This window comes from Anabrus simplex, chromosome 1, assembly GCF_040414725.1.
Source record: "Anabrus simplex isolate iqAnaSimp1 chromosome 1, ASM4041472v1, whole genome shotgun sequence".
Taxonomy (NCBI): Eukaryota; Metazoa; Arthropoda; class Insecta; order Orthoptera; family Tettigoniidae; genus Anabrus; species Anabrus simplex.
Window position 1 is genome coordinate 1,137,110,825 of NC_090265.1, and position 13,620 is coordinate 1,137,124,444.

Here is a 13,620-nt window from a genome sequence, read left to right on the forward strand (position 1 = left end):
AAACGTCTTACTTCCTTTGGCTCGCAGATATGCAAAATTCCTTTTCATTGTAGATTTGTATTCATTTAAGGACTATTTTTATGACAATCTTTAAAATATTGGGGTTTTATTTTTTTAGTTATTACCTAAAATTGTTTGGATTCACCGAGTTTTGCTCCTGTTTTCATGGATCTAGGTAGGTTTGCTTCTGTAGAGATATTATCACAACGTAATTGGAAACAAGATGCCTTAATGCTGGTTCAAATGACAAAAGAAATTATTGACTACAAGTAAGTGTGATTACATAGTATATGACATCAAATGATAGTCTGCATGAAGTAAAAAGGCCGCAACCTTGCAAGTCCTGTCCTGTTCCAGCGAAATTACACAGGCAACTCATTGTCTTCTGGATGAATTTCAAACTCTGAGTCCTCCTCTGCATTGTTCACAGCTGTTTGAGAATCCATCAGATTCTTATAGAAAACAAGATCTTCGTTTTCTTCCCAAGTCTCCCCAAAATGCTTTCTAAGCAGAAAATCTATGTCCCTAACTTTCACTTCCTTAAAGGCTCTTCCAATGTGGATAACATTAGGCTTCATGGACGAGTAGGCTTTGCCACATCTACATATCTCTCTCCATTCACCAGCGTCCATTCTGTAGGCCACTTCACCTCTTACTAGTGCATTTCCATGTTTACTCCTTGTGATCACAACACTTTTTACAGGAGCAAATTTGAAGTGACACTGACCACAGGGCTTGACGACATCAGCAACTGCATCTTTCCAACACCGATTGACGACATCTGCTCCCAGCTGGAAAACTATTCCGTGATCCTTGAATACTTCATGGTACTCACTCTGTAATATGACAGTAACTTTCGACCTGAGAACCTTTTCTATTCGACCAAAAATTCTATCGGGTGGTAGAAAAGAATGTCCAACCATTGGATAGAAGATCTTCACCCGTTTCACACTGACAGGAGCCTCTTGTGTTAGCCAAAAGCACAGCATACCCAGCATTGTCTGGTTTTTGTTTTGCCCTACACAGCTGTCCGACATTAGGTGGATGGTGTGGATGCCATTCAAATCTGTTGATGTTAACCTGTGATGCACACTGGACACAATTTCATTAGATCCCTTTGCAAAATCAGTTTCTTTCCAAGTGTAAATAAATGCATTTCCCTGGTTTTTCCACACACCTGATGGACCTTGGCAGATCCTAAAATTGTACACATACATTTGGCGTGTATAATAAGCACTTTGATCTTGCAACTTAGGCAATGTAAGGTTTTTCTGGCAATCAAATGTGAAGGTTATTTCGCCATTGTCCTCAACTTTCAGTTCATCATAAAAAGCTTTTGCCTTAGCTTTGTGCATAAGCTCAGAACTAACATCCATGGAGAAAAAAGCTTGTAAAATAGCATTATTCAAACGCAGGACACAGTTTGTATTAAGCTAGTTTTGCACCTGCAAACCACCTTAAGTAATGGAGCTTGGTCAGTGTACACCAGTTCTGCTTCTTTATGATGAAAATGGATTCACTCAGTTTTGCTTTGCAAACATATGTGGATACACACACTTTTGCATCTTTTGCTGTTTTCGGGGCACGATTTAAAGCAGACAGAAGCAGTTTTTCTTGAGTTTTAAGGGTCTAATCAATAGACGACAGCATAGAGAACAAAATGGTGGCAACAACTCATTTTCAAGCAAAAGTGGATTTACTGTTTTTTGCATCTGGACGCCTCATATATACCAGCTGATGTACCCGTGCTTCACTACGGGATTCTCAGAAAGACTGACTCTGTGATTTTCCCAACTGAAGTCAACATAGGTCATTACAAAAACGTCAGTAGGAATGTAGCAATTAAAAGCAATGTTATCATACAAAATACTGGATCAAATGAAAAACGGCACTTTTCTTACTTTTACCGAACAGTACTATGGATTTCAATTAAATATCAATACAGATCAAAAATGATATTTATCACATGTAACAGTACTACGGTGTCGATCTAACAGTCCAAAGTTGCAGAGCTGGAATGACCAGGCCGCAGACAGCCGTGAACACTTCTGTCATTATTCCGTTAAAAATGCACACTTCTCATTCCAATCAGTGCCTCAGAGTAGGGATTGAATAGCTCAAATGCTATGATGAACTCGTGTGTGACGTACCAGTAGTCTCGGAAAATTTATGAAACAAGGGAATGGCATGCTAAAGAAGAAAGTTATCTAACTTCCCAGCTACTTCTCACCAATATTTAGGCAGACTCTTACACTCGCACGATTGAGCGAGTTGGCCGTGTGGTTAGGGGTGTGCAGCTGTGAGCTCGCACCCGGGAGATAGTGGATTCGAACCCCACTGTCGGCAGCCTTGAAGATGTTATTCTGTGGATTCCCATTTTTGCATGAGGCAAATGCTGGGGCTATACCTTAAGGCCAAGGCTGTCCAGCCACGCGGTGTAGGGGGGGCAACGCGTCCGCCTGACACCTGGTGGCTCCGGGTTCGATTCCGGGACGGGTCAGGGGTTTTTAATTGTAAATGATTAATATCCCGGGACTGGGTGTTTGTGTCATCCTTAATGTTCCTTTCCTCACATTCAACACTCTACACTTCCGCAATTCCAATTACACGCAGGTTCATAATATGGTGCAAGTAGGGGCAAAAGATCTCTATAGGTTGATGCCCCAAACAAATAGCATTTATAAAAGGCCAAGGCCGCTTCCTTCTCGTTCATAGCCCTTTCCTATCACATCGTCGCCAGAAGACCTGTTTCGGTGCGACATAATGCAAATTTAAAAAATACTCGTTATGCAGCAGTAATCCTATCTATTGGAGATGAGTGGCAACAGAAGACAAAGCACATCACAACAAACAAGGGTCAATTTAATATTATTGTTGATAAATTTTATGAGCTTTCTATATTGTAGGCCTTCACATTTAGTTTTCTTTCGACTCTGTGATCTTAGGGCATCTTATAAAATTATTTATAGCGTAGACTGTAGTTCCTTATTCTCCAACTTTACATACCGATTTTCATTAAATCCTGCCTACCCATTTTCTCGTGACTTAGTAACAAAAATCCAAATTCATGAATATCTCTGATCATAGCTGGTATGGTAACAATGTATAAGACATCAATCAATGAATACTGATCTGCATTTAGGGCAGTCGCCCAGGTGGCAGATTCCCTACCTGTTGTTTTCCTAGCCTTTTCCTAAATGATTTCAAAGAAATTGGAAATTCATTGAACTTCTCCCTTAGTAAGTTATTCCAATCCCTAACTCCCCTTTCTATAAATGAATATTTGCCCCAGTTTGTCCTCTTGAATTCCAACTTTATCTTCATATTGTGATCTTTCCTACTTTTATAAACGCCGCTCAAACGTATTCGTCTACTAATATCACTCCACGCAATCTCTCTGCTGACAGCTCGAAACATACCACTTATTGCAGGTTATAAATTTCATTTTTTGTTCGTATTGAAGATCTACTTGTGATACAAATTCTTATTTTGTAATTTTGTACAATAAAAACATAATAAAACTTACATATTTATTAAGTTGTTGATTTGGTACATGTTTTGCTCCTTTTTCGTGAGCATCATCAGCCAATTATTATTTACTTAAGGTTATATAAGATAATGAATCTATTCTATTGTATTAAGATTATGCTTGTGAACCTGACTGACAAATCTTATAATATTTTACAAGTCATATAACAATAAAATTATGTCTAAGTTGAAACACATTTGCCTAAAATCTATCTAAGTCAAACATTTTATTGACGAAACTCATCTGGTGAACATCCTTAAAATTATTCTAGAAAACCTTTTGAGATCTGGCTAATTGTATTGATTCAATGTTGCTTGACTTGTATGATTGTCGTTGAAACTTCGTTAACTATATTAACAATTTTCTACAGTTGATAATTGCCTATGTTATGAACATTTAACTTGTTCTCGATGTTGCTTGAGTAACATTTGTACAAAATGTATTGGCATTAATTTTATATTGTTAATACGAGAATATTGTTCATGAACAAACTTGTTAGTGAATAAACACTTTCTAATGTGATGTAGAATTTGAATTGTTCTCGTATGGTCCAAATTGGGCTTGTTGATATATCTGTAATGAAAGATAAAATATATGTTTATGGTTTTGATTATATTTCTGTATAAACTTCTTATCGAAAGAATTGTCACTTACTTTTCTTTCTGCTGCGTAATTGTCGGGTGTTACTCCTAGCCTCTTGAGAACTTCTTGTTCTGTTTGCACTCCTTGTGTTATGAGTGAGTGTGGATGAGTTTACGTTTTGGCAGGGAGTGGGAAGGGGAAGTGAAGTAAGGCGGTGCATTGATGGCTGCAATGGATTGTGGAGGGGACTGCCTAGGAGAAGTAAGGGGAGGAGTTGAGTTTGTGTGCGTCAATAAGCCATTAACTTTTGTCGGATTAAAATGTTTATAGAATTTTTTTATATCAGATTTAAGCATTTGTATTAGTTCCGGTAATTGTACTAAGATGGGGTTCTTTATTTCAATTTTGTCATTTAGGTGTTTATTTTTGTTATATTGCTGATCTAAATGAATGTATATGTTTTCGTCTTGACATTTGAGCGCTGCCTTTCGGCGGACCAAGTGAATTAATTTACAGGCAATCATAGGCAGCCAATCGCTCCAATAGAGCGTGTTAGACTTGATTTCTGGTTACCAATGTGTTCCATCTGTTGTTTACTGTCACCATGTGCTATCAGCTGCGTGTTGTATTGTGCTCAGTTCTTGTCGCGGTCTTTGTCAGTTCACTCGGTCATTCTTGTCAAATCACCAACAATAGAGGCTAGAAATAATGAGTTGTTTGAGTGGTTGAAGGAGCACAATATTTCGGTTTGCAGTGGCATGAGGAAGGGGGTTTCTTATGCATCTTGTGAAACAAAACAAGCCCTAGTACCCAGTTCACGTGGTGGATGAAATAGCCAGGAGGCGTGGGCATAAAGTTGTTCCCCACTTAGAAATGAGTGGTGTATTCCCTTTATAGAATTTTTTTCCTTCCTTAGAAGAAATTGAGTCTATTAGCAATGCAAGCTCTTCTAGATGGTGATTAGAAGTTTCACTTCATTTTCCCGCATTTTATCTGTTCGAGCATTAATTTATTTTTATCTTATAGCCTTATCCTAAATGTGTTATGCATTATTGTTATTCTTATATGAGTTATGCATGCTTCTACAAAGAATAATTGATTCTGGACTTATATTCGAGCATATACATTTCCGTTCGTCTTATGTGTCTTGAATCAGCTGTTTATACTCATAATAATTTGGCACCAATGTCTGACTTCCAGTTAACTGTCAAGTCGAAACTCGTAGAAAGGGAACTACACACACACACACACACACACAACGTTTTGTCTGTACATTGCTCAGAATTTAAAAAGGATGGTATTTCTGTATCGGCCGTGTCCATAGTAACAAGGAAATGCACTTTTTAATTGTCTGTAATTTCTGTCTGTATGTATGTACACGCATCACGAGAAAATGGCTGAAGAGAATTTAATGAAAATCGGTATGTAAAGTCCGGTAATAAGTCGCTACAATTTAGGCCATAAATAATATTTATTCACGCAGAGAGAAATGGTAGTTTAGGTGAAGGCCTAAAATTTAATTCTCAAATATTTGTTATTGGTGGTCCTATCTTAATGAAAATTGCTATGCAAAGTCGGGGATTAAGTTGCTATAATCTAGGTCATAAATAATCTTATTCACACTGAGAGAAATGGTAGTTTAGGGGATGGCCTAAAATTTATTTCTCAAATATGTGTTTTATCAGTGGTCCTATCCTAATGAAAATTAATATGAAAAGTCGGGAAATAAGTTGCAATAATGTAGGCCATAAATAATTTTATTCACACTGAGTGAAATGGTAGTTTGGTGAAAGGCATTATAAAGATTCAATCATGAAAATTTTGTGTACTACTTTATAATTGCTAAAGCTTGCCACATTCAAATCAGTTTAAAAAAATGGAATATATGCACTGTGATTTCTCCATTTGATGTGTATTGTTGATAACAAAAAGTAGCATAAATGACTGTAACCATGCAGCTTACCATACAAAAATTTGCTATCTTGATCTACACAAAAACTGCTGAAGTATTCAAGGTCAGTAAAATGAAATGCATAGAAGTATATAATTTTATTACCTAACCTTTGTGATAGCTGAAGATAGGAAGGTTGTTGAAAGTGAAAGTTGCATGAAAAGTGACATGTACGATGCAGACTGGTTAACGTTCTGCTCCTTGCATTACTTGTTGACATTTTTGTTTGAGGTTCTGTGCTAATTAAAACAATCCCTTGGTATTGATAGCTAGCTTCATAGTGAAATTCAGTTTATTAGCAAAATTGATTTGCTATAGTCCCCAATCTGTCAAATATGGGTAAAAATTCTGTAATTTGGAGCTCTGATGAAAGCATTGCTAATGAACTTCAGTTGTTAAAGCAGGTTGTTAACCATTCCTGCATGTTGTGCCATTGAGACTAATTCTTGAAATTTATGAATGAATGTGATGTGTGGCCTCCAGATAGGCTTGGTGGATGCCTTACTGATCATGGGCATCTGGCAGGCTTATGAATGACTGACTTAGTAGTAAAAAAAATCACTACCACCACCTCAGGGTCACCAGTCTGAACTTTTGTGCTGGTGACAATCTTGTGGTACAATTGAAGAAGTTATGATACTGGAATTGAAAAGAAAATGTGCAACTTAACACAAGGTGTTAATCAGACATAAGTTTTCCTCTGTTTCTCAATTTCTTTTACTTTTTATGTAATAATTCTTGCTGAAATTACTTAAAATATCAATCGTGTCAATCCTAAATTGTGTCAGTTATGATGATCCTGGCTCAAAGAGTGTATGTGGACTATTTTCAGGCATCTATTCATGAAGATTGTCATACTTCTAGAATTATAGTACGGTATATAGAATAAAGGAAATTTGGAAGCAAATGAAATCAAACACAATGAAAAGTAACCAAAGTTGATTTAATCGTACCCTCCAAATGGGTTATTCAAAAGAAGAAGAAAAGATTAATATACAGGGTGATTTATATAAAAATCATGGTAACCTTTCATCCATTATTTGAATAGGAATATGTCGAAATGTTTCATTTACCTATCAAATGACGCAGTAGGTCTTGGAGTTTTGACTACACGTTGTGCAGAAGCTTTAGGCATTTGTCAACAGATGGCACAGTTGGAGTTGTAACTTTCAGTTGTTCATTGTCGTTTGATCATATCAGGCACCGTTCTTGCTTTGTCATTGTCAGTCAAGATGCAGTAAATGTTATAGCAGCGGGTATTTTTTGTTAAGAACTATTATGTAACAAAATTTGCCACAGCCACACGAAGGGCATACTAGAGGGAATTTGGTGTTCGCAGTCGTCCAGACAGGAACATAATACTGGCGTTGGTACACAAATTGAAAAGAACTGGATATCTTGCGAGTGAAACTGGCAAGCATCTTTTGTCTCAACTTCTGGCTGTAGTCATTTAGGAGTGACTACAGTGGTTACCCCATAAGTCTTTAAGGCGTCTTGTCACAGGAGACTGGGTACTCATTCACGATGTGTCGGAGAGCTGTGAAGAAAATTGGCTTAAAGCTGTATAGGCTAACATCTGTTCATGAACAGCTTGAGCTAGATAAGACTAAAAGAGTGAGATTTTGTTGTTGGTTTCAAATGACGATAGTTCAGAGTCCTGGCGTACTATCCAATACATGGTTCACAGACGAGGCATGGTTTCAACTAAGTGGTTATGTATACTCACAGAACACATGCACACATTGATCAGCACAAAATCTACATGGCATTCAAAAAATTCCTATGCTTTCATTGAAAGTTGGATATTGGTGCGCACTATCATCATAGAAAATCGTGAGTCCAATTTTTTTCCATGATACAGTGAATACTGAGGAATACAGACACATTTTCAGTGAATTCATTGAGCAGTTTGATAATATTGAGCTACGCCAAGGGTACTTTCAGTACTTGCCACTTTCCATACGCCACGAACCTACTACGCTGGCGTAGCAGGGGGAGAGGTGATACTCCCAGGTGGCGGATAGGGGGGTCCTAACCGGCTTGCCAGGGGACTCGAGGGAAATAAAATACCTCTTGCGTACCAAATGCACAACCCCCTGTGGGTGGGGGCCACAGACGAAGAATACACTCACGGTAGCCCCTGCCTGTCGTAAGAGGCGACTAAAAGGGGCGATCAAGGGATGATTGTCTGGGAACCATGAAACTACTTGTGATTAGTACCACCACCACACGGAGAACACCCTGGGTCGCTTTTACTTGCGCGTAGTACCACTATATTAGGTACCAAATAGGTTTGTGATTAGTAGCACACAGGAGCACTGTGCGGTCGGCTTTTGCAGTACCTGTGATTAGTACCACCATATGAGCAGGACCATGGGATGATTTACCATGGTTCTGCCTTGCCTATGATTAGTACCCACTATATGAGGAACACCATGGATAGTGCAGGTCCCTGTGGTTAGTACTCTTATGTGCTGAGCACCATAGGTTTGCGTTGCCTGTAAATATTGCCGCAATGTGAGAAAACCCATGGGTCTGTATTATATGTCGAATTTCATAACGTGTGAGTAGTACCATAGTGTGCGGAATACCGCGAGTCTCTGCTACTTTTGATCGGTACCGCAACATGACAAATACTATGGTTCTACTTTCCTAGCGATAAGTACCGTTATGAGGGGCCGATAACTTGGATTTTGGACCCCCTTTAGACTGCAAGCATCATCGATTCAGTGTTATGCTATAGCAGCAGTCCCTTGGTCGGTAATCCTATTGTTTTATGTCAGTTTCTGTGAATGTAAAGCATCGTGGGTTATATCCACTGATTGTTTTAAATTCATATCCATCCATTCATTCTTCGTCCTCACGTTTTAATTCTGGTCAGTGGAGAATTTTGGACTTTTAATTTGTCATTCCATTTTGTACCATTAGGGGCCGATGACCTTGATGCTAGGCCCCTTTAAACAACAATCATCCTCATCACTTTCCATACGTCACGTGAGTCTATGGCACTGCTCCAAAGTTACTTAGAGGACCGCATAATCTCCAGGATCTAGTGGCCACCAAATTCACCGGAGTTGACATCACCATACTTTTTCCTGTGGGATTATCTAAAGGGAAGAGTTTACGCTACACTCCCTCAGGCGTCGGACGATCTCAAGGAGAATATTACACACAAAATTAATGGTATTGGCAATGCATAGCACCAGCAAACTGCCAGAAACATGGAACTATGTGTGAAGCTGTGCTTAGAGGCAAACGGAGGGCATTTTCAGAACTCCCTTTAATGGCAAAGTTAGATATGAGAGATGAATCTTTTGAGACCAACAATAGTTAAAGAGATGTTTGACATTATTATTATTATTATTATTATTATTATTTTAATTTTAAAAGTAAGTCACTGTCATGTTATGAAAAGAGTAATGCATTTGATTTTTATGTTAATTTTGGAAACTCTTAACAATTTAAAGGATATTGTCAATTATTGGGCCCTATTTGTAGTGAGTATTATTTAAACTAGATAGTAGTTCTTGTTTAAAATTTTCAGTCGTGTGTTTCTGCTTTCAGTATGCAAGAGTCAGGTGGGAACCGTATGCTCTGCATGCAGAGTGTTACTGCAGTACTTGTTGGCGAGATTGCAAGCTCAGAGTGGGGGTGAGGTGGTGGCCACTACATTGGCACCAAAACAGTTGCTACTTCCCATCCGGGCTCTCTGTACAGCAGAGTCTCTCTTACATAAGTTAGATCAGGCAGCACTTACAGCCATCATGAAGAATGCCAAACTGCCTGCTCATATCAAAACCAGTACTCCAGGTAAGCTAGCACTTTCCCTATTGTGAATATTATATTTCACGGTGCTTAAATTCAAAGAATTTACAACAGATATGAATATCCTAACCCACACTCCAGACATTTAAGTTAGAGATTTCCTCCTATGGGATTCATTTAGAGCTAATAAAAAAAAAAAATGTTGTCCAGTTATTAATTGTGGAGTTGAAAAGTCATGTCTTTTCGATACGTCCTTCGCTTTCATCTGCATCATCTCACACGATACAACAATACCGGCATTTCTTAGTTCCTTAAAACTTTTTAGTCTGTTGAAAATGCTAATTATTGCACATTTAACACTATAACATACCCGTTATGAAATACACACTATTAAACAAAGAATGACACATTTCGGTCTACAAGAAAATCCTCATTTTCTGTCAAAACATTTTAAATCATGAGTATATACGTATAATATTGTTTACGTAGCATAAACTTGGCGATGTTTGAGAGTTGGTGATGATATGAACAAGTAATAACGAATAATGTTTGTAGTAGTATTGTCACCTTATTAACTTACAGAAATGTTTCGGTACTTATCTAAGCTGCTAATCAATAGTCCCTCGCCTTCAAGGACTGCTTCTTCCAGACTGTGGTCGTTAGGTTGCTGAGTAGCTAAGCAACTGGGTGAGTGAAAAGTTTCTGTAGGTGTTTTTAACTCTGTTCTTTGGAGAGGGGATGGGAAATAGGGGAGGTTTGTGGACCCTGTTTCTGTCCACTGGAGAGGGGAGGGTTATGTTGCTTCTTCGTTTTATAATGTATTTTTATGTATTATACAAGTTAATGATTTAAAAAATTAAAGTATCGAATTGAATTAGAAAGTATCTTGCAAGACATTCTCTTTAGTGATAACCTAAAAAGCCATCTTGAGTGGCAAAAGAGAATGTACTACAGATAAGAATATTCTAACCCACATTCCAGACATTTAGGTTAGAGATTTGCTCATGTGCGATTCATTAAGCGCTTATGCAAAAAGTAAACAGTTGTTGGGCAAAAATGGAGAATATATGTATGATCATTCTGTTTGCCTTGGTTACCTTTTTCTTATGCTTTGTAAATTTTGATTGCTTATTTAATATTCAAAGATTTGGTTTTATTATCAACTCTGTAGATAGGAGGGGAAGTAGGCAAGTGAGGGAAGTGTTGTGGGCCGTGGTTCTGTCTGAGAGGAGAGGGTTATATTATTTCATGTTCTAAGGTATTTTTGTGTGTTAGGGAGTAATGCAAGTTAATGATTTGATTAAATGAAACTGTGGAATTGAATTAAAGAGTATCATGTAAGATATTATTTTTAGTGATAAACAATAACATAAAAACAGTCTTGAGTGGTGAAAGACAGTGTGTAAATTCAGAGAATTTACAACAGATAAGAATATCGTAACCCACATTCCAGACATTTAAGTCAGAGATTCTCTCCCATGGGATTCATTTAGCGTTGAAGAGTGGGGGAATTTTGTTTATTATTATCGTTGGGGTTGGTTTCGTTAACCTCTTTTGTGATGTAAATTTCAATACCTTCTATAATATTCAAAGATAAGCTTTTAATTTTTCATTTTGAAATGTTTAGATCTGTGTTGATGTCTGTAAAATAGTATGTACTGTCATATATGTTTTCTCTGAAGGCTGAACGCCATTTGTATCTGATGGCACTTTAGTGCTCTTTGTATCTTGTGTGGAAATGACGTATTGTTTGGCTTATATATCTGGTCTTGCAGTTAGGTTCTGGGCACATGAGTTCATAAACTTCTGACTTGGAAAGGGTCTTTTTTGTTTAGGTTGCATTTGCTGATGTTTCTCTGCAGTGTGTTGTTCATTCTAAAGACTACTTTTAGACTTCTTTTTGTTGAAGATATTAGCTATTTTGTATGTGTTCTTGTTAACATAGTTGAGGACAATGTGTTTCTCTTTCATGTGTGCTTATTTCCTTTTTTTCTTTTGTTTATTTAATAGTTTATCGACTGTGTTGGAGGGTGGTTGTTTCCTATGGGATTTGTTTTATTACTTGTATTTCTTGATTGAAATTTGTTGTGCTCTTTGGTACGGAAATAGCTGTGTGCATCACTGTATTCAGTCCTGCTACTTTGTGTGTGTATAGGTGGTTTGATTCATTGTCAGTAGTGTGCGATGTATGAGTGGACTTTCATATATATTGTATGATAGGTTGGTATTATTCCTACTGATTGTGGTGTCAATAAGTTTATTTTCTTTTTAGTTTCTGGCTCCATTGTGAATTTGATTGACTTGTGTAAGGAATTCCATACGTTAAATAACTGTTGTTCGTTTGTGACATCATACAAGCATATTACATCATCTATGAATCTGCTCCAGTGTAAGATTCCTTTAGAACATTGGTTAGTTAAGAAATTGTTTTTGGAGTTATTGTGGAAAATGTTTGCTATTTTGCTTGATAATGGTGAGTCTATTGTCAATCCTTCTCTTTGTCTATGGGCTTTGTTATTGAATTTAAAACTGTTTTGGTATAATGTTATTTCATTAGCTTCTTGTACTGAAATGTTATCTTTTGGAAGGTTTTCTATAATTTAATCAATTCTTTTATTGGCACGTTAGTTTTTATTTTTTAGTTTTATTTTTATTTTTAGTTTATTTAGTTCTTCAATTAGTGTTAGTGTGTTTTTAATTGACCTGTTTTCTTTGCATTGATTTTTTTTCTTTTTGTTTGGTTGAGTATTTTGCTTACGTTATAACTTGGTGCATCTTTGAAATTTACTATTGGTCTAATAGGACACAAGTTTTTGTGTATTTTGCGTAGAGCCCTTAGTGTAGGGAGTTTTGGATTTTTTTATGATAAGCTTTTTTCTTGTTTTGCAAGAATAAAGCCTATTTTCTTGATTCTTACTTTTTCTCCTTTTGAAATGTATTGGTTAAATAGCATTGTGACTCTGGAATTCTGCTTTTGCTTATGAATTCTTTTTTTCTATGTACTCATCTTTTTCCAAAATGACTGTTGTGTTACCCATACCACGAAGAGAAATAATACCGTAAATAACGTAGCTGCCAATGAAGCCCTAAAAGTAATTAGACATGAAAATTCCGTTATACAACTGAATTGTGGAACTCGCTCAGCATTAAGAACAAAATAAAAATAAGAATGTAATATTTGCAAAAGCTGATTAAGGGAACACAACAGTATATTGAGGAGGGCATCGAGGAATGTAAAGACGATACGGATAGGATACAAATCAATGGAGTGGAAGTCAAAATGATAAGATATGCTGATGATGTAGAGAAACAGGAAAAAGCATTAGCAAGAATGAACAAAATATTGAGAGAAGAGTATAACACGAAAATTAATACAAAGAAGACTGAAATTATGGTATGCAACTGCCAACCTATTGCAGTTGATGTAAGAATGAATGATTTACCGTTCAGACAAGTAAATGCCTTTACCCACTTAGGCAGTAAAATCACTTCAGATGAAAAAATTTCTGCTGGCATAAAGAGCAGAATTGCATAGGCGGAGGTTGCGTATTACAAGAATCTAGTTCAAGGAATCTAAATGTCGAGACTAAATTTGTATTTATAAAGTGCTATGGCTAGAGTGTGGCCTTGTATGGCTCAGAAACTTGCATTATTAGTGCATGCGATAAAAAAACGTCTGGAGGCTTTTGGGATGTGGTGCTGGAAGGGGACGAAAAAGATTTCATGGACAGCAAAACTCACAAATGAAGAAATTCTACTTCCTGAAGAGATTTAATTTGATGTTGAGTTTCCC

At 37.0% G+C, this 13,620-nt stretch overlaps 1 protein-coding gene across 1 annotated transcript in view; it reads left to right on the plus strand.

Moving 5' to 3' along the window:
* The window catches only part of poe (E3 ubiquitin-protein ligase-like protein poe), a 797,274-nt gene that overhangs the window by 10,140 nt on the left and 773,514 nt on the right, over positions 1-13,620 (plus strand). Inside the window, exon 3 of the mRNA XM_067137373.2 lies at positions 9,627-9,872. Within this exon, the coding sequence (XP_066993474.2) occupies positions 9,627-9,872 (246 nt within the window). The remainder of the gene's footprint in view (positions 1-9,626; positions 9,873-13,620) is intronic.